The sequence below is a fragment of the Dama dama genome, chromosome 2 (assembly GCF_033118175.1).
Source record: "Dama dama isolate Ldn47 chromosome 2, ASM3311817v1, whole genome shotgun sequence".
NCBI classification, from domain to species: domain Eukaryota; kingdom Metazoa; phylum Chordata; class Mammalia; order Artiodactyla; family Cervidae; genus Dama; species Dama dama.
The window spans coordinates 32,971,577-32,993,578 of record NC_083682.1 but is presented as its reverse complement, the minus strand read 5'-3'; the positions used below and the strand labels follow the sequence as shown (position 1 = coordinate 32,993,578).

The 22,002-nt window shown below is 38.1% G+C and overlaps 1 protein-coding gene and 1 long non-coding RNA gene across 7 annotated transcripts in view; one reads left to right on the top strand and one right to left on the bottom strand.

The window, feature by feature from the left end:
• The window catches only part of NARS2 (asparaginyl-tRNA synthetase 2, mitochondrial), a 132,251-nt gene extending 117,912 nt beyond the window's left edge, over positions 1–14,339 (top strand). For 3 of the 4 annotated variants that reach the window (XM_061168357.1, XM_061168347.1, XM_061168371.1), the window contains 3 exons: positions 8,051–8,148; positions 10,150–10,176; positions 13,518–14,339. In XM_061168357.1, the coding sequence (XP_061024340.1) occupies positions 8,051–8,148; positions 10,150–10,176; positions 13,518–13,662 (270 nt within the window). In that variant the 3' untranslated portion in view covers positions 13,663–14,339. Of the gene's footprint in view, positions 1–8,050; positions 8,149–10,149; positions 10,177–10,251; positions 10,293–13,517 lie in introns of all 4 variants that reach the window. The other variant, XM_061168368.1, reaches the window with a different exon arrangement.
• LOC133074288 (uncharacterized) overlaps positions 8,023–22,002 on the bottom strand; it is a 32,330-nt gene continuing 18,350 nt past the window's right edge. The window contains exon 4 of one of the 3 annotated variants that reach the window (XR_009697138.1): positions 8,023–8,161. This is a non-coding gene — a long non-coding RNA (uncharacterized LOC133074288). Of the gene's footprint in view, positions 8,162–20,054; positions 20,798–21,224; positions 21,552–22,002 lie in introns of those variants that run through there. The other 2 variants (XR_009697153.1, XR_009697147.1) reach the window with 2 other exon arrangements.

The following is a 22,002-nucleotide window of genomic DNA, read 5'->3' as shown; positions in this document are numbered from 1 at the left end:
CTCATATTACAGCATTCCTAAAACAGTATTAGCCACCAATTAGTATGAAGCAAATACTATCATGTCATCTCTTAAGTCACAAATCACAAAACAACCTTGCCAAGAAACTCATTGTTTTTCCAGTTTTACATATAGAAAAATGAGGTGCAAAAAGACCAATTGCATTTCTCAAGGCTCCATGGATAGTAAGTGGTAGAGTTCTTATTCAAACCTGATTCCCTCTGGCTCTGAAGTCTGTGTTCTTCTCCACTTTATTACACTACCTCAGAAGTCACAAATGTAAAATTACACATTAGCCACTGATTTTACACATCCCTACATTTTGCCAGCATTATGCAAATACAGTAATGCAGTAAGCAACACAGTTGATTTTTGATTCTGATTTTCCCTTCTCCCTACCAAGCCTCTGGTATAATCAGTTATGAGAGATGAATAGGCCCACAGGTTGGCAGCAAAAAAAGTGAGAGTGGCTAGGGAGTGGATTATCCAATTGCAGGTTGTCTGTTCAGTGTTGAGCTTACATCACAAAACACAGAAATGTGTCTGTATCTCTTGGCTTTTTTTTTATCACTCCATCCTATCCCACCTCTCTCCTCCAGCACACACACACACTGTGTATTCCTCTCATAATTTCCCTCAGTAGAGCACTTTTCAGTCATTCAGTTTTGCACTCATAAATACTCTGCTTAAGGTTTTCTGCTCTGTGATGACTTCCCTAGCTTACCCAGTCACCCTGAGCCTGCCTTTCTGGATTTCTATGGCATTTAAAGGATCAGTAAAACTAATTAGTGGCATTGTGTCTATTTTTTGTAGTCTCTATATAAATTTTCCTTTCTCAAATGAAAATCTTCTTCAGGATGGTGAATGTTTCGTAACCACCATAGGATATATTACCATTCATTCGTCCGCCCTCTAATGTGATTTATATTCAGACCACTATCATTCCCTGTAATTGTGCCACTGAAGCTCTGGGAGCAGTAATAATTGTCATGTTATTAAGCCTAGCAGACTTTTTTAAAGAGTCTTTTACTTCACCTCTCAGCATTATTCAGTGCTATTTAGGACTTTCTTCTACTTAAAACTTCTTTCCCCTTTGACTTCTGTGATAGCATTCTCCTAGTTTTCTCCCTTTCTCAGTGGATTATTCTTTCTCAGTCTCCTTTTCAGGTTCATCCTCTTTCACTAGATGCTGGAATTCCTCATGCCTCCATCCTTTTCTCCCCAGGTCTTCTTTTCTCTCCCCAGATGATTTCATCTTTACCCACAACTCACTGCATATTTTCACACAACTCAGAAATTCATGTCTTGAATCCAGACTTCTCCTGTGAGCCCTGGACTTGTCTTACTTCCATTTACGCATCATAAAACCATCTCAAACTTAACATACCCCAAACTGAACCTATGATTTCACTTCTTCTCCCCTTCTCCCACAAAATTTGATTTTCTTTGAAAATTCAGTGTTCATCTAATTGTGCAAGCCAGAGTCCTGAGTCATCTTTGAAATGTTCTCCTCTCTCACTTCACATATTGAAACTGTTACCAAGTTCTGCCATTTCTATACTCCTAAATAAATCTCTAATCCATCTACTTCTCTTTATTTCCACTTTTACATTTCTGGATTAACATACCATCATATCTTGCCAGGACTACTTCAGTAGCCTCCTAACCAGTCTTCTGCCTGCATCCATTCTTTCCTCCTCTGAGTTCATTCTCCCCATTTCAGCGTGAACTTTTAGAAAATGTAAATCTGGTCATGTTCTCTTACTTCTAAAAACCGTTCGGTGGCCTCCCACTGCTCTTACACCAAAAGTCAAGGTTCTTTATTTGGCCTACAGCCTCAGTGTATTCTGGCTGCTTCTATCTCATGTGTTCTGATAGGCAGGCAGGACTTTCCCTCATCACAGGGTCTTTGCGCATAGTGACCTCTAAATTAAGAACAACCTTCTTCAGCTAAGTCATTTTACTTATTCTTAGATCTCTTCTCAGTAATCATTTCTGCAGAGAAACCTTCCTTGATCCTCTCTTCTGAGTCAGGGATGCACTAAACTACAGTGTACCACTTTAATTTTCAAACCTGGAGTTACTAACCTAATCCATCTTATTTCTTAACACGGTTGTATTTTTACATTTATTTGTATAGCTATTTATTTAGTGACACTTTTCTCTATGCCAAAGGACTTGAGGACCTTTTTTTTTCACTTATGAGTGTATCCTGTTGCCTAGCATAATGCCTGGGACATAGCAGGCACCTGGTATCTATTTGGTGATGGACTTCCCAGGTGGCTCAGTGGTAAAGAATCTGCCTGCCAGTGCAGGAGACGCAAGAGACACTGGTTTGATCCCTGGTTTGGGGAGTAGGAAATGGCAACCTGCTCCAGTATTCTTGCCTGGAAAATCCATGGACAGAGGAGCCTGGTGGGCTACAGTCCTTGGGGTCGCAAGGAGTTGGACAGGACTCAGTGTGCACACATACAACTCACAGACACACACAGAGACACAGACACATACACACACATACGGTTGGAAGATGGATGAATCAAGCACAGCACAGTCTGGGACAAATAGTGAGTGAGTTGATTTGCTAAGGAAGTTCCTGGGAAGCTAAAGAGCAGTTTTTACTCTAAATTTTGTTTGAATGTTGGCTCCATGGAATAAGAATGTCCCAAGGCTTTAGAATCAGGCACCCTTAGGTTCAGGTCTCAGGTCTTTGTGTTATAAACTATGTGATCTTAGATAAGCCATTTAATTTCTTTGAGTTTTATTTTTCCATCTGTAAAAATTAGATGATAATATTTTCCAGAATTATGAGGATTGAATTAATTCATAATTAATAATATATGAAAAATGCATAACACAGTGTTTGGGATGGTAGGTAGTCAGTAAGTGTGAAGTCCTCTTTCTTTCTAAATTTTGATTAAGTCTTTATTGTGTTAAAGCACAGTATTGTTAAAATGTATGTATGTGGGGGTGGGAGCGGGGTGTTGCCTTATCATTAAATGCCATTACATAAGATTCTTTAAAAGGCAATTCTCTCATAGACTGCAGTCACAGTTACTTTTAGAAGTACCAGGAGGCCTTCATTATGACAGGTCTCTCTATTAATGTGATCTCACAGCCTGAAACCTGAAAGTATTATAATAAACTTTCATGTACTTTTGTAGTTTATGCAGTGTTATAGCTTCTCAGAGCTAATTATTAAAATATAACTTACTTAATTTACTGATATATACAACATTGATTTATTAGCGACCTAGATTTCTTTTCAGCTCACTTAAACAACGTGTCTGCTTCCATCCCTACTTTAGTTTTTTCAATGGTGAGTGAACAGGCTTTGGGTCAGCTAACTGAATTCTGTGTTTCTTTTAGTAGGGATGCAGTAACAGATTATGAGCAGGGTTGCAAGAGCTTCTGCAAAGGGTGCAATGCCATCTAAAAATATTGAAACAGGTGTGTCTCAACAGTTGCCTTCTCAGGGAAGTCAAGAGAGAAGTGTAGGAGAATGTTTAACTTATGCTTATAACATTTGGCAAGAAGTAATGAATAATAATATGATATATTTTTACAGTTATAGTTTCTTTTTCTTTCTTTTTTCCCCTCACCCTCTCCAAAAAATAATACTACTAATAGTGATATGCACAATTGTTATAGTGAAAAGTACACTGGACTAAGAAGTTACTAGGGCTTTCTTGAAAGCCAGCTCTCTTACTAGTTATTTGTGTGGCCTTAGGCATGTCTTTCCATTCTCTGAGCCTCAGCTGCTCCTGCCATAAAAATCAGAGAATTGTACTGGATGATCTACAGTGTACTAACCAGCTCTAAAATTTTCTGATTTCAGATAGCCTAAGTTTTTGCTCATTTGAATATATAAGAATAACTTATAAATGACCAAACATATTTGATCATTTGAAAGGGACAGATTGTGCGTCTAAATGAAGTGAATCTAAGCAAACATGCAAAATGTCCCATGCCGTGAATTTGAGTCCTAAGCAATTCCTCCAAAGGCTGGTGGCAAATATTCAGCTAGGGTATTGGTTTCACAGAGAATAATGTCCATTCATTCCATTCAGCCATGTGTGATTAGGACAAATGACTGCCTAGCAGTCCCTGATAAGATGCCAGGATCACTGAGTAGTATTCTAATTTTAAAAGTTGTATCAGTGTTGTTTAGTAAATCATAAAATTTTAAACATTGGCTATGTACACTCAGTAGAGTACATATTGTGAGGTCATCTTGGAAGGAAGAATACTCAACCAAGGGGTGGTGGTGGTGGTTCCATCGCTAAGTGGTTTGCAACTCTTTGTGACTCCATGGACTGCATCACACCAGGCTTCCCTGTCCTTCACTATCTCCTTGAGTTTGCTCAAACTCATGTCCATTGAGTCAGTGATGCCATCCAACCATCTCATCTTCTGTCATCCCCTTCTCCTCCTGCCCCCAATCTTTCCCAGCATCAGGGTCTTTTCCAATGAGTCAGCTCTTCACATCAGGTGGCCAAAGTATTGGAGCTTCATCATCAATCCTTCTAGTGAATATCCAGGATTGATTTTCTTTAGGATTGACTGGTTTGATCTCCTTGCTGTCCAAGGGACTCTCAAGAGTCTTCTCCAATACCACAATTCGAAAGCATCAGTTCTTTGGCGCTTAGACTTCTTTATGATCCAACTCTCACATTCGACATGACTACTAGAAGAATCATAACTTTGACTATACAGACCTTTGTCGGCAAAGTGATGTCTCTGCTTTGTAATACGGTGTCTAGATTTGTCATAGCTTTCCTTCCAAGGAGGGCTTCCCTGGTAGCTCAGGTGGTAAAGAGTCTGCCTGCAGTGCAGGAGACCCTGGTTGATTCCTGGGTCAGGAAGGTCCCCTGGAGAAGGGAATGGCTACCCACTCCAGTGTTCTGGTCTGGAGAATTCCATGGACTGTATAGTCCATGGGGTCTCAAAGAATCCCGAACACAACTGAGAGACTTTCACTTTCACCTTTCCTTCCAAGGAGCAAGCATCTTTTAATTTCATGGCTGCAGTCACCATCTGCAGTGATTTTGGAGCCCAAGAAAATAAAGTCTGTCACTGTTTCCTTTTTTTCCCCATCTGTTTGCCATGAAGTGGTGGGACTGGATGCTATGATCTTAGTTTTTTGAAGGTTGAGTTTTAAGCCAGCTTTTTCACTCTCTTCTTTTGCCTTCATTAAGAGGTGCTTTAGTTCCTCTTCACTTTCTGCCATTAGAGTGGTATCATCTGCATATCTGAGTTTGTTGATAATTCTCCCAGCAGTCTTGATTCCAGCTTGTGATTCATCGCCTGGCATTTTGCATGATGTACTCTGCTTAAAAGTTAAATAAGCATGGTGACATTGTATAGCCTTAACATACTCCTTTCTCAATTTGGAACCAGTCCATTGTTCCATGTCTGGTTCTAACTACTGCTTCTTGACCTGTATATAAGTTTCTTAGGAGGCAGGTAAGATGGTCTGGTATTCCCATCTCTTTAAGAATTTTTCAGTTTTTTTGTGATCCACACAGTCAAAGGCTTTAGCGTAGTCAACGAAGCAGAAGTAAATGTTTTTCTGGAACTCTTTTGCTTTTTCTAACTCCAGCTTATACATCTGGAAGTTCTCAGTTCATGTACTATTGAAGCCTAGCTTGAAGGATTTTGAGCATTACCTTGCTAGCATGTAAATGAGCACAATTGTATGCAGTTGTTTGAACATTCTTTGGCATTGTCCTTCTTTGGAACTGGAATGAAAACTGACCTTTTCCAGTCCTGTGGCCACTGATAAATTTTCCAAATTTGCTGGCATATTGAGTGTAGCACTTTAAGAGCATTATCTTTTAGGACTTAAATACCAAGGAGTATCTAATGAATTTCCCTTGCTGGGGCTTGTGAATCGAACTGCATCAAAATAACTTGAGCCTCAAATCAAGCAATAGTGATGAAGGAAATTTCCAGTTTTGCCCATACCTGGAGAATTTATGTCAAAGTAAAAAGTGTGCATTTCAGCACATCTACCCAGACTAGCCATTTTACTATCCAAAGGGGATTTTCATTCCTTGCTACCTGCAGCCCATCTGCACCTTCAGACTGTCACTTCTGGAAGGCTCTCTTTTCCAGCTGCACCCATTGTTTTTAGGGGCCAGATACTGTCTGAGTCAGCCGTTCGAGCCAAAGCTCGTAGAGGCTTAAACCACAAATACATTTCCTATGGTTTGTAGAACAGTCTTCTTCCTTTAATACTAGTACATAATAATGTAAAATGTAGTCAACCTGCAGTTGTAGTGTGAAAAAGAGCTGTTTGTACACTTACTCCTCACCAGCTTATTGAGTAGTAGGAGATTCTGTAAAATTAGAAACCATTAGTAAATTTCTGTCCCGTCTCAATTTAATTTGGCTGAGTGATGAAAATCACGTCTCATGTTTTCTCTTTAATGATATTAGTGAGGATTATATAGCATTTGGCACACATTCTTAAATTATTACAGTCTTTATTAAACTAGTTATTTATAAAGTATACCTCAGTCAAAAATTCTGAAATCAAAACAAGGGAATGACTTAATATTAAAGTAAGGCAAATTTAAGAAAAGAGTTTATAATATAAGGTACATTTAAAGATTAGATGTTTATGTATTATTAAATGTGTTCTATGGATTCCTAATTTTTATTGGTAAATTAAATCTGAGTTTTGTGCCTTCTTATTACTGGCCATATAAATGTCTACCTGAAAAAAAAAAAAAATGTCTACCTGGCACCTCTTTGTCCTCCCCCTCCCCCACTTGCAAAAAAGAATTGCCAAGTCACAAAATAATATAGATAGCAAATAAACATCCTCAAAAATGTAAATATTACTAGTAAGTGAAGAAATACAAGTTAAAATATCAAGCCACCATTTTACCCTATTACAATTTTTTTGTTGTTCTGTTACAAAAGTATAACACTTTTCTTGTAGAAAATAAGAAAATAGGAATAAAAGAAAAGAAATCATAGCAACACAGTTTACACCTCATTATGTGTTATAGATGTCAGTCATTTTTCTTCCATGTCTAAAATTTATCTGATGGTCTCCTCTTGCTGTACACTTGAATTTTTTGTTACTGTAAGCAATACTGTAGTAAATATTCTGTGTGTTGAATTTTTTTTCTTTTTTTTGCATCGCTGATTATTTTGTTGGAACTAGTTCCTAGAACTCCTATTGCTGAGTCAAAGCAAATTGCACTTTTAAAGCTTTTGATTATCTTTTGCCCAGTTGCTGACCAGAAAGGTTGTATCAGAGGTATGAGAGTATTAGTTTATGCATTCTCTAATCCATATTTGTTTATATTGTTTATCTCTACCATTTTGATAACACCAAAGTGTTATCTCTTTGTTTTAATTTGATTAACAATCAGAGCATATTTTACATGTACTAACATACTTCAAATTAAAGAAAAACATCATTGCCACATTATTTATGAAAGACACACACACACCCTGAATATTCAACAGAAAGCTCTTAAATAAACTATACTTCTAAACAGTAAACTGTGCAGCTATTAAAACATTAAGTATGTGAAGTATTTTTACTAACATAGGAAAAATATTTATTGTATTATATTGGCTAAGATAATGAGAATGGTAAATTTTATATGTAATTTGATCTCTGTTATACTTTTTAAGCATACAAGGAAAAAACCTGAAAGAAAATCTGCTAACATGTAATTGCTTCTGCATGATCATAGGTGTTTTAAAATATTTTTATAATTATTAATACTTTCCACATTTTTTATGACTAACATTTACACCACATTTGTGCAGAAAACATATTTTTGTTAAGTATACCACATAAAATGGTGCCAGAGGGGGAACTGTCCACCTGCATTTTATATTCTAAAGATAATAATTAAACAGTATTAAAAGAGGGGACATGAACAGCTAACATAAATAAGATTCTGTTTAACTGTAAGCAGTTAAACAGCCAGTCATCAGAATGTTGTAAGTTCCACTTGCTTCAGAAGCTGACATTGTTGGGATGGTCTGAAAACAGAATAGTGTTTGTGAGTTTTTTCCTTTTCAGGTTGCTGCTGTTGATCTTCTGGTTCCCGGAGTTGGAGAACTCTTTGGAGGAAGCCTCAGAGAGGAACGGTACCATTTCTTAGAACAGCGATTGGCCAGGTACTGGTCAGAACTAGAAAAAATGAAATTTAAAAAATGGGAATGGGACACTCAAAGGCAGTAATGGCAGACTAACAGAATAGTACATAGGTCTTAGTACCTGACAGACCTGAATCTCAGATTCTGTGTGAACTTAAGCAAGTTGTTACTTAACCTCTCTGAGCTTCTCTTTCTGAAAGCCTAGAGCTGTTATATGAAACGCAATGATTTTTTTTTTTTTTTTTTGCCCACTACTTGTTTATCTCTCTCCCTATAGAAATAGCTTTTTTAAAAGTTAGTGATAGAAAAAGGAAAGGCAACTAAAGCCCCTTAAAGTTTGTTCTTCCCTTTTCTCTGTGTTTTGGGGGAAAAGGAGTTGTTGGGTTTGGGTGTGTGTGGTTTTAAACTAAATTGTGCAGACAGGCTCTGAACCAGGGAAAGGATAAAGATGGAGGAAGAAAGAAACTAAAATTATCTGCTAAGCTAGCATTTAGAATAAGCAGTTTTCCCTTCCTCAGGTTTTCTACTATGTAAGTGTCTTGATTTAAGTGTTTGAACAACTTTAACTCACTGTTTCAGACCTGGGAAATGTATCCATAAACACATAGAAAATGTTTTGGAGATGAGAAGTAGGGGAATCATGTTTCTAATTGAACTACCACTCCTGTATGTGCATGGTCTGCCAAAAAACCACAATGACTTCCTAAACTAACCAAGGTTATAAACCTCTGTTTTCCACGGTTTCCACTTTTACTGTGCCAGACCCTTTTTTAAAAAAAAGACTTTCCCATGTTGAAGGCATAATCTTTCTCTCCAGATAATACTAGGTTTCATAGTAACCTGGAAAAGTCTTGATTGTTTTAAATTAGCCATTTGTAAGGCCTTCTCTTCCTAATGGAGAAGTGCTTAAAAAGTTGTTGCTTTTCCAAGATCCCAACTTATAAATTTGTTGAGTAACTTGGTTTTGTAATCCCAGTCATCTGAACTGCTCCGTTTGGTTTAGCATCCAGAAGAAAAGGGATAAATATGTTCTGGGAGGACTTTTTATCAACTAGACTACTAACTCCTTAGTATTTTTATAGTGTTAGGAAGTTCTGGGGAAATTGTGGAATTGAAGTGACAGTAAAACTCCTTAGATGGAAAGAATTTGAAGATTCTCTGGGGTTTTTTTTGAAAGCACAATAAAAATCACACATGGCAAGAAATCTCATCTGTTGAAAGATTAATTGGTCTGTTTTCTGTACTTGCTTCCTTCCTTCAGGAAACCTTTCCTCATAACATTAAATGTTTACCTAATATCTGATAATATCCAAATTTATCTTTCCTAATTAAGTGGATATATGTGTTTCCCTATCTCCGGGATCTGTCTTTGACTTCTATCATGTTTTTCATATTTTTGCATATTTGAATTTTTCATAATCCTGATCACTTTGAGATACGCCATGGTCCCAAATACTTTTAAGGACTGAAATTAATTTTAATGAGTACTAAGAACTTTAAATTTTATTAACATTTATCAAATTGGCAAAAAAACAATTTGTAACCATATTATGAAGCAGCCTTAGAATCTATATTATTATTTAGTATTTTTAGTATTATTTAGTATTTTTAACTATTTTAATATTATGGAAAGAAAATTGTGTCTGTACATCCCTTGTCTGGGTGTGCCTTTAGACATCATTACGAAGTAGTAATAGTGGTTTTCTTATGTCACAGGACAATAAATTTATCTCAGATGAACCCTCTCTCTTGGGCTCTGGACCATGCTTTCTTTCCATAGCATTTGTCATTTGATAATATTAGACTGTTAGTTTTCCTAATATTGGTTTTCTTACCTTTCGTACCACCTAATAAAGGTGCAGCTCCTCAACTGTATTGTATATTATTATTTAAGAGCGCAGGTTTTGGTATTTACTTCTTTATAAAGAGCACTTTGCACATAACCCAGAATAAATGTCTGGTGGTTAGTATATTGATCTTATTGTCATTCTCTGAGAGAATTTTCTTATTTTCATTTTACAGATTAGGACTGACAGAAGCCTACCAATGGTAAGAACATGACCCCTGATAACTCTTGTTCTGTTCTGGATCTGAGTGTTACATAGTTTTCACTTATATTTCCAGGGTGCTATAGAAGAGGATTAAAACAATGAACAGGTTCTGAGGTTAGTTATTCCCTTTGAATCTCTGAAAAGTAGTAATAATAACGTCTGTCATTTATTTATTACCAATTGTGTGCCAGATAATAATGTTAAAATTTTGATGGATATGGTTTTGTGTAATCATCACAATACCCCCTGAGTTAGGTGCCATTCTTAATCCCTTTTTATTATCCTTCCAGGCCTGGGACCTGGAGATGTTAACTATCTTCATCAAGAGCACGCAGAAGCGTAGAGCTGGGACTTTGTTCTTAACCATTATGCTTCATTTTCTCCATGTGTGAAGTGAGGGGCTTGAGCTAAGTGATCCCTGGGGTCCCACCAACTGTAGGTGCTCCACCACCTAAGCTGCTTAGGGAAGATCATCCTTCTGCATTCCCAGATTGCTCTGGTGTTCTTTCCGCAGATCCCTTCTTCAAGTACTTTTCAGTATATGCAGCTTATTTATTTATCCATATTTCTGTAATAAGAGTCTTTCAGGATCTTGTATAATAGTATCAACCAAATTATTAACTCTCTTGCTGTCCTCAGCAGAGGGAAAGGTCAAATTACACACTTGCCTTTTGGTAATGGAGCTAGATTTCAGAGATGCAAAAAGCCTGAAATTGGGTTCAAGTAATGGCCCTTGATTGCTTTATTTATCAGTAATGAACTTAGGCATATTTAATCTCTCTGAGCCTTGGTTTTCTTGGTTATAAAATGGAATGGTAATATCTACTTCACAGGATTTTTGTGAGGATGAAATGAAGCAATATAAGTTAAGTGTCTACACAGAGTAAAAGTTTAGTTTAATTTCCTTCCGCCTTTCCTCCTTTAGTGCTGAGTTTTGCTACTAGGTTGATGAACCTGATTGTCACGCTTATGCATTTTACCTCAATTTATTTTCTGTCTACAAGATGTTATTCATAGTATATAAAACCTACCTATATATATATATATATATATATATATATATATATAACTAGATATATCTTAATCATTGGTTTAGACTTTTTCTGGTCTTTATTAATCATTTCAATACTACTCTTTTCCCAACTAAAGTTTTCAAATTCTTAACATCTCTAAATATAAGTATTTATTATTTTAAGAGACAATAGGCCCAAAATGAAGTCACTTGTGCTAAGCTCACATCCCCAAACTGAGACTTAATACCTGATTTCATTATAATTTCAACATCTCCCAGAGGTGGAATCTTGAACCAGAGAGTCTAGAATTACCTGGTCAACACTAGTGAGGTCATCTGCCTGATGGACACCTGTCATCTCCTAAAGGAAGATGACCTTGCCTGAAACCACTCACTCTTTGCTACTAACTTCCTTGTCCTGCCCCCTTCTGCCTAAAATCATTTTGTAGAGCTCTTCAGAGTTCTTTTCTGTTGCTAGGTGGGATCCTGCCTGATTGATGAATCATAGAATAAAGACTTTTAAAGTTTACTCATTGAATTTTATTTTTTAACAGCTGGAATCTGCTTCCTTTTATATGGTAATCATGGTATCTTAAAGGTAGAAATGACCTTAAAAATCTTCAAGTCTGTGATCTCTGCTAGTGTTCTACCACACTGAATGTGTAACTACCCCAGGTGTCTAAGAATTTTTTCACTTCCCGTTTCTACATGCCCCATGCAAATGAAATCTGTAACTAGTTCCACAATTTTTTACCATCTCTTCTATAGAACCAATATAGCAACAATCAAACAAATACAGGTTCTTTTGAAAACTTATTTTTAGACGTAAATCTTTCCATCTATCAAAGCAAAGGCAAGAAAAATACTACAGGCAGACTGCTTCTTCTGAATTCAGTTTCCAGGTATTTATGCCAGTGTTCTGACATCTGTGTATGAGAAATTTAAAGCCAGCGAAAGCTGGATACTGGACTTTTAGCAGCCAGCTCAGATCCTGCAGGTGTTTGTGGCAGGTGGTATGATATGCCTTTCATCTCATTTTCTCACTAAATCAAAGTATGTTCTGCCTCCATGCCTTATAAAGTTAAAGTTAATTTAGCTACCAAACATTTCAGTTACTCAAGACTGTGTTCCTTCTATCATTCCTGATCGTGCTTACTAATCTCAGGTTTTATCCTAGATAACTTCTTTCTTATTGATGTCTCACTTGGTTGTAACTCACCTAGTTGTAGTTTGTTTTTTATTTTAGAAAGAGAAGTACTTAATTAGCTAAAATACCAATACATGTAGTCATTGTTATTAATAGTGGGGGAATAGGTTATAGTCTTTATTCTTAAAGAGCCAAATGCCTGCCAGCTGTGGTGTTTAAGTTTTATGCTGTATGTTTGTATATTTTACAAATCATTCAAGAAACTATAAATTTATTTTAATCTGTATTGTATAATTCAGGAATTCCTACCATCAAATGAAATAATTAAAAGAGTTATAGAGTCTTCTTCTTGCTCTTCCTTTCATAAAATAACTGTATCCCGGGCTGATTTATTGGAATCTGAGTTTGAATCCTGAATGTACCATTTTCTAGCATGTAGTCTTAATGTGGGAGTAGAACGTGCATGGATGGACTTCAGAGGCTGTGTAGCCTTTCAGAAAAATGACTCTGGACATCTTCCACCAGGCTTAAAGCAGAGGAGTTGAAGTTTTTCCTCACTGCAGTCCTCAAGAGTATATTATTACGCCTTCAAACAATAACTCTCCACGTAGTGAGCATCTGTTTCTGGGTAGTCACTGGAGATAAAGGTTGAGTAAGATGCAGTTCCTGCCCTTGATGTAGCTTGATGCAGTTCCTGCCCTTGATGACTAGTAGGAAGGGAATCTCTTTTTGTAATACATCAGGCAAACTGCTTCACCCTCCTCTATATATTGAACAATATGATTTTGATAAGAAAAAAAGAGCATTATCATTGATATACTAAGAAACAGAAGAGGAGTGTATTTAAAGAAAAATAATACAGTTCTTAGGAATTTTTCTGTAGCCTAAGGAGACAAGTTTTCTGTATATAAGTATCCAGTAAACAAAAAATTAGGATCATGTGACCAAAGCCCATGAATGCATGACAGGATTTGCTGCTGTTTCGTCTCTATAATCTTGGACAGATCACTCTAACTCCTCTGTGTCCTTCATCTGTCTGTAAGGTGAAAAGACTGGTCTGCCACAGTGATGTGACAAGCACAAATGACTGCAAGATACTTTTGAAACATAATATTCTATCATAACGTCTGATCTTAAATGAAGCATTTATAGGTAATGATACTCTGTTTTTCAAAATCAGGTATCTGGACCTCCGTCGATTTGGATCTGTGCCACATGGAGGTTTTGGGATGGGATTTGAACGCTATCTGCAGTGCATCTTGGGAATTGACAATATCAAGGATGTTATCCCTTTTCCAAGATTTACTCATTCGTGTCTTTTGTAGCTGGAAGACTGACTAAGGAAAACCACCCTGTGCCAGAGGTATTGCACATGAATATGCATATAGGAGAACAAAATTGCAAAAGTTTTCAACATGTAATTGTCATGCCAGAAGATGCCAGAAAAATACACGTGATCATGATTTTCTTAGAAAGTTGAAGGCATTTCTTGGAAACATGAACTCTCAATACGTATTTATAGCAAATAAAATCTCAAAGCTATTGCGTCAACTAAGAAAAAAGAGAAGAAATTGAACTAGATGGTCTCAAAGGTCCCTTCAAACTCTAGGATGGGATGACATTGTTTACTTTCCTTTGTCTTTAATCGTAGACCACTGCTGTCTATGACCTTTGACAAGAAGGCTAAAAATAAATGCTGTTGGACCTTTTCTCCCTTGCCATTTAACTTGTGATAAATTCCCATCTTATTCTCAGTGCTTTACTAAAGAAGAAAATATTCCTTTTTTGAATCTTGAGTTAAGAAAGTTGCTATTGTGAATTGAAATATTTTTCATCAGACTGTGTGAAAAAAAATCACATTTAATAACTGTTGATCCTTATGTATAAAAGCTAATGAGATGTATTAATTGTTCAAACTAATCATTGTCATGTTACAGTTTGTTTGTATTAGATGTTTGTAATGTTTCTGATAATCAATAAAAGAGATTCTTGATACCTATGAAAGAAAAGAAACAGGTTTTTAAATTCCATTTGGCCTTTTCCCATTGAATTTGGAAGAAAGGTATTTTTCATCCACGAGGAGGATATATAGCTAAACCTAAAGGGTGGATAATTTGGAGTCAGAAAGTGATTAGAGAGCATAGTAGAGTGAGAAGATCACTGATTTGGGAGTTTGCGTCCTGACGGTTCTAGCAGGTACATTTATGAGTTTGGATCAGCCACTTACCCTGTATAAGCTCAGGTATAATTTTCCTCACAGACTTGATATAGTAATTATATAAAAGTGTGTGTGTGTTTAAAACCATAAAATGCTACCCAGATTTTTTAAATTCTGTTTTTAGTCTTTATTGACATACAGGTACATGGACTTATGGCAAATTGTGAACTCAGAATTCATACGCATCAAATAATTGTAAAAAGGCATGCATGCGTGAATGATCTATTTTTCTCAGTCTCATTAGATAATTTATCTTAGGTTATTTCCTAATGAATTTCTGTATGCACTGTATGCACCTAACTCAAAATCAAACATTTGGAAAGAACTGCAGAACCTAGAGTTGGAAGTCATAGGAGACACTAAGATGTTGTCAGGGTCAAAACTTCCACCTAAAGCAGTGGGATCTGTGTACCTTGGCAGCCTCTTGGCAAAGAGTTCAGTACCCCACAAAACAGCTCATTCCATTTCTGAATCTAATTGGTTGCTGTTGCTGAGCTAAAATCTGCTTCCCTGGAACTTTAATCCTTGGGCTTAGATACCAAGTTTGGGTTGTTGTGGTCTAGTCGGTAAGTTGTATCTCTTTTGCAACCCCATGGACTGTAGCCCTTCAGGCTCCTCTGTCCATAGGATTTCCCAGGCAAGAATACTGGAGTGGGATGCCATTTCTTTCTCCAGGGGATCTTCCCAACCCAGGGATTGAACTACATCTCCAACATCAGCAGGTGGATTTTTTTTTTTTTTTTTTTACCACTGAGCACCTGGGAAGCCTTGGGACAGCATAAAAGGGACAATTGTGGCTTCCATATGACTTGTTTCAACCATGGGATAGTGAGATAAATTCATTTGTTTAGTCAGCAAATATTATCTGAGCTTAGTCTACATGCCACAAACTGTGCTAGTTGCTAAATAAACAGTAGTGCCCTGACCCTTGCCTTCATGGAATTTACAGTCTGTTAGAGAAGATATTCCAATGATAAGTAAACAAATGTATTGTTTCAAAATGTGACCTATACTCCAGGGTGGCACTGGTGTTCAAGAACCAGCCCACCAATGCAAGAGACTAAGAGACATGGGTTCGATCCCTAGGTCGGGAAGAACCCCTGGAGGAGGGCACGGCAACCCACTCAAGTATTCTTGCCTGGAGAATCCCCATGGACAGAGGAGCCTGGTGTGCTATGGTTCATAGGGTCACAAAGAGTCAGACATGACTGAACCAAGTTAGCACACATACATGTGTAAAAGTTATAAAGATTAGGACAATCGTAGATAAGCTTGCTAGAGGAGGCATTTCTGAAAAGATGATATTTAGCCTTAGACCTGGAAGATAAAATAGGGAAACTGTTTTAAAACATTCGTGACGTCAGTTAATTTGATTTGGCATTTAAGTCTTGATAACTATATTTTGTGGAGCAAGAATCAAAAATATTCACAGGCCTGAAACCTGTGTAACCTGTGTAACCTGCAGTAATAGTTTCCAAGGCTGCTAGGAATCATACCTGCAGTGATTTTTGAGGAACCAGATAGAATTGTGATGGTAATTAACATGATGGCTGGGCATCAAAAAGAACAGTGATAGAATACTGAATGAGAGAAACCCTGGTTTCTGGCCCCAGTGCCACCATGAGCTTCACTGTGGAGCTTTAGGCAAGTAAAATCATCCTTGTGGCCCCCAGTTATTTCAGCTGCAGAGCTATCATGTTAAAGTAGGTCAGTTATAAGGATCTGTCTCTTAATCTTCTATGACTCTATTGGACATAGTCACTAACAATAATTGATTTAGAGTCTGACTTTTAGATTTTTTTTTAGTACATATTTGGTCTCTGAAAATGTATAATAAGGTCATTTAACAGTAGACTTAAGTGTGTTCAGTGTGTGTGAATGTGAGGTGGAAAGGGTTCCTTCTCAAGGCATCAAACATATATTCTTCCTTATCTTTTTGAGTCTCCAGGAGTGTATTTCCAAACTGTCACACTTATTCATTCTTTTCTCTCACAGTTGATTACATAATGAGTATCTGGTTGAAGCCAAACATTTGCCACTTATATAACAGCCTAGTAATTTCCCATCTTTGACTCAGTACTTATATTTTATCAATAAGTGAACGAACAGCAAGTACCAATGTCTGACAAGGATGATGAAAAGCCGAAACTAGGGACTTCCCTGGTGGTCCCGTACTTGAGAGATTGTGCTTCCACTCTAGGGAGCACAGGTTCCATCTGTAGTCAGGGAACCAAGATCCCATGTACCTTGCAAGTCCAAAAAATAGGGGGGAAAAATGCCAAAACTAAACTGTTGCTTGCAGGCAGCATCAACGGAAAAAAACTTTTAAATGTTAACTTGTCAGCTTATATGTGAATATCCAAATTCTACACAGAAACAGCATTGTATAATTCTGTGTATAATGAACAAAAGTATGGATTTAATAGTTAAGGACAGTCTATTCTCTTATAGGACTTAATCTGTGAGTTAAAAGGTGATCTGAGGGTGTTTATTTTCTCTTGAGTAACCAGTTTCCAATGAGGGAAAAAATCAGATTCTGCTTTTCTAAGATTTCCAAACATTTCCTCAAAATAGTAACTCAAGTAAGAATGTATTCTAAAACTTAGAAATGTTTTTTCCATCATTAATTCCCTTTCTTGTTTCAAATTTTGAAGTAGGTGGAGAAAAATAGTTACTTTCCATCCACTTATCCTCTTGCCTGGAGAACTTGTGCTATCAATTTTTTTTTTTTTTTTTTTTTGGTGGGGGGTGGCTATGGTTAGGAGGGTCTGACAAGAACTTAATTGTGTAAGTGATCCATTCCAGATCTAGACAGAGCTCTCCCAGCCTCTGGCCGAGCCCAGAGACTCTGTCACAGAACAGCAAAGGGACTGTTTGACCTTTTGTCCCTCTAAAACAGGATTGGCCAGAAACATCCCTCTACAGTGTTGTACGTTTATATTCTCTGTAAATTGAATGTAGACATTCAAGCATGACTGAACAGGCACTGAAGATGTGATTGGTGAGATGGATTAACTCTACACTTCTTTAAATCTCTTACTTCAGATAATTATAGATGAAAGATGCTTATTTGAATTGGATTGCTATTTATTCATGTATTTATTTTAGTAAGTGGTGAGGCAAGAACATAAAAATGCAGAGTTGAAAGACAGATTGGCCTGGATTGAATTGATAAGAAATGTCTGGGGCTTTTTGGCTTCTGATCAATATTTGTATTCAGTCTGCAATCTAAAGTATGTATAATAAAAAAAAAAAAAAAAGAGGTGGGAGTAATATCTGATTGTAGTTCTTCCCAGTTTATATTCCAATTAAAAGATAGAAAAAGCTGGACTTCCCTGGTGGTCCAGTGGTCAAGAATCCTCCTGCCAGTGCAGGGGACCACGGGTTCAATCCCTGGTCCAAGGAGCTGCACGTGCCTCAGGGCAGCTGAGCCAGTGCACCACATACACCGAACCACTCAGCCCACCCACTGGGCCCACATGCTGCAACTGAGGGAGCCCCTGTGCCTAGAGCATGCAACAAAGGAAGCCGCCACAACGAGAAGCCCCCACCCCACAGCTAGAGAGAAGTGTACACAGCAACAAAGACCCAGTGCAGCCAAAAATAAATTACCTATTAAAAAAAAATGGAAAAAGCATTAAGGAAAGAGTGGAAAGCATCCTTAATCACCCTGAGCCAAAATGATTCAGTAGGATTTCTGTAAGATGGGTCTTGTTAGATCGTGGTCAGCACCCCTCCAGAAACTGAGACATTCCACCATTGACAGGAGCCCTAGACTGCCCCTTGGATCAGCTAAGATTCCAGCTGGCTCCCGTAAAGTTTGGTTTGGAATCCAGTGGATTTACAGCCATTATTAATACACTGTGTTGTAGTTTCTGAGGGACCTTTATAAGGAAATCTGGAGTTTAGATGGTTCTTAAACTGCTATTCAAGCAGCTAGTCATTGATTTAACAGTTTATGGCTCTTCAACTACATCTTTCAGTTCAGTTCATTTCAGTCGCTCACTTGTGTCCGACTCATTGTGACCCCAGGGACTGCAGCACACCAGGCTTCCCTGTCCATCACCAACTCCCGGAGCTTACTCAAACTTATGTCCATCACATCGGAGATGCCATCCAACCATCTCATCCTCTGTCATCCCTTTCTCCTCCTGCCTTCAGTCTTTCCCAGCATCAGGGTCTTTTCCAGTGAGTCAGTTCTTTGCATCAGGTGGCCAAAGTACTGGAGTTTCAGCTTCAGCATCAATCCTTCCAGTGAATGTTCAGGGCTGATTTCCTTTAGGATGGACTCGTTGGATTTCCTTGCAGTCCAAGGGACTCTCAAGAGTCTTCTCCAACACCACAGTTCAAAAGCATCAATTCTTTGGCACTCAGTTTTCTTTATATTCCAACTCTCACATCATACATGACTACTGGAAAAACCACAGCTTTGACTAGACAGACCTTTGTTGGTAAAGTAATGTCTCTGCTTTTTAATATGCTGTCGAGGTTGGTTATAACTTTTCTTCCAAGGAGCATGTATCTTAATTTCATGGCTACAGTCACCATCTACAGTGATTTTACTGTTCATAATTGTTATTAGTAATACGGCTATCATGTGGGCTTTGTTCTACAGTTTACTATATATTTTTTTAACATATCCACAATAGATTATGGACCTCATTCCTTTGTAGCTTACTGTGCCAGAAATTTGTTTGGTTAGATTAGCTTGTTTGTTAATGGAGATTGGTTATTAGGAATTCCTAATAATCCTGGAGAGTAAGACTACAAATAAAGCTCACCACTCTCAGCCCCCAGAGAAACTGAAAGCACAGAACTTCTTATAGTCATCAGCAAATCTTGCATCTTAAGCCCCAGTGCAGAGCACACTAGCCTCTGATTTCCTTGTTCTGTACAGGAAAAAGAAATTTAAGAATGTGATGGAAAATGATGCTTGAGCCCAAATACATTCTAGTAAAGAGAAACATGGAAAATGGAATATAGAGCCCCAGATCCAGCAGGATACTTCAGCTCACTATGTGTTTTCCCTGTTTAATGAGTCTGTGTTCGTATTTTTCCTACCTTTCTCTTAGGATCATCTTAGAATATACATAGGAAGGTAGATGAAAGAGCTTTGATAGGAATTATTAATATACTCCCCAGAGTGACCAGCCTTTGATATTTCAAGATGATATTCTGAGAATAGAAACTTGGTGGGCCCTTGAAGCAAAGTTTTGGGTTTTTTTTTTTCCATGCTATAAATACATATATATACAGTGAGAACTGTATTTCACAGAACCTGGTTTTTGTCACGTGCAGAATGTTCTCTGCACACTGGCTCAACAACAACTGCAGGTTTGCTGTTTTCCAATGATCCCAGATTTGAAAAATCTCTTAGTATATCCCTTCCCCTGTATATAATATATAAATTACTCCCCTCTGTGTTTTTCCAAGTTTCTAATAATTTACCCATTGAACCATCAGTGAGTAAGAACTGTCTATCTTAAGAGATGACTTTTCTAAAAATTTTATTTATGCATGCATTTTTGGTTGTGCTGGATCTTCATTGCTGTTCAGGCTTTCCTCTAGCTGCAGTGAGTGGGGGCTACTCCCTAGCTGCGGCGTTCGGGCTTCTCATTGCAGCGGCTTCCTTTTTGCACAACACAGGCTCTAGGGCATGCAGGCCTCAGTAGTTGTGGCACGTGGGCTCAGTAGTTGTGGCTTCCTGGACCCTAGAGCACATGTTCAGCAGTTGTGGCGCGTGGGCTTTGTTGCTCTGAGGCCTGGGGGATCTTCCCAGATCAAGGATTGAACCCCGATCTTCTGCATTGACAGGCGTATTCTTTACCACTGAGCCAACAGGGAAACCCAAGAGATAGCTTTTTTTTTAATCCTTGGAGAAATCTTGATTGTAACCTGATAGTAACAGAACCTGCTTCTTCATGGCATGCAAATATAATAAATGAGAAACCACCTCACACTTCCTTCTCCTCAGCCATCTCTTCTCCAGAATAGACTCTGTAACTGCTCGGTTGGGACAGTCTGTCCTTCCCGGAAGGGCTGCACCCCACTAGGGTGTTCACCAGGCAGTGTATCCTGAAAGCAGGTCTTTCTCTTGGTCGAGGAATGCTTCCCTGCGCCATCCACTCAGCTGCTACCCAAGCACCCTGTGACACCAGTCGCAACGTTAGAAGGGCTTGACAACTCCAGTGCCTCCTTCCTGTCATCTTATAGCCTATAGTGGTTGTTCTTCCTCCTGTTACCTGTCATATGGAAAAAGCTCAGTTAATAGTGTCCCAATGTTTGGGACAGTCCTAGCCCCCTTTATTTGGGGATTGCAGAAATGGACTTGGGTCATCTATTAATTTGCTATTGAATCTTTCACTGAAGATTTCCACCACTATTACATTTATTTTATTTATTAATTTGTTTGTTTGTTTGTTTGTTTGCAATTCCCTAACAGGCAGGAACTGGAGAAGGCAATGGCAACCCACTCCAATACTCTTGCCTGGAAAATCCCATTGACGGAGGAACCTGGTAAGCTGCAGTCCATGGGGTCACGAAGAGTCAGACACAACTGAACGACTTCACTTTCACTTTTCACTTTCATGCGTTGGAGAAGGAAATGGCAACCCACTCCAGTGTTCTTGCCTGGAGAATCCCAGGGACGGCGGAGACTGGTGGGCTGCTATCTATGGGGTCGCACAGAGTCGGACACAGCTGAAGTGACTTAGCAGCAGCAGCAGCAGCAGCAACAGGCAGGAACTGATTCCTTATACAGTTAGGGTACAGCTGGCCAGTGATCTCTTTAAATGTAATTTCCATCTTCTACATCCTCCATTACAGGTTTCTGCATCAGGAAACTCTGGGGTCAGATTCCTGCCAGAAAATGTGCTAGATGTTTGGTGTCCTGGAAGGGGTATTAGATGTAGAGGGAGAAGACTGTGGTTTGTGTCTGACATACTGCATACTAGCTGTGGAATCTTGAGCAGGTTATCTCTGAGTTTCTGTATGCATCTGCAAAATGAGGATAATATTTAACTTACAGTGTTGTGAGAAACAAGACTATGTGAAAGGGTTTCATAAATTGAAAACACTATACAAAGGTAAAGTCTTCAAAGGGAATCCCTTTCAAAATTCAAAAAAAATCTGTATGAACAAAGATAATTATTGCATGTTGAATGAAATATTTTATAGCCATAGAAATTATAAGAGAAGATGTGTTGAAAAAAAATTTTAACTGTACTTTGTAATTGCAACAGTGTAAAAGCTATGTCCATGGACTACAAGTGTATGGGGGAAAATGGAATCAGCTGTTTCAGGATGTGGGATGGAGTGACTTTTCTCTAAAAACGTCTTTGGTGTATGCAGTTCAGTTCAGTAGACTCACTGTGCTGGGTGTGGTGCTCCATTCTGTGGATACAGAGATAAATAGGAGGTGCTCCCATGACTCAGGGACTCCCCTTTC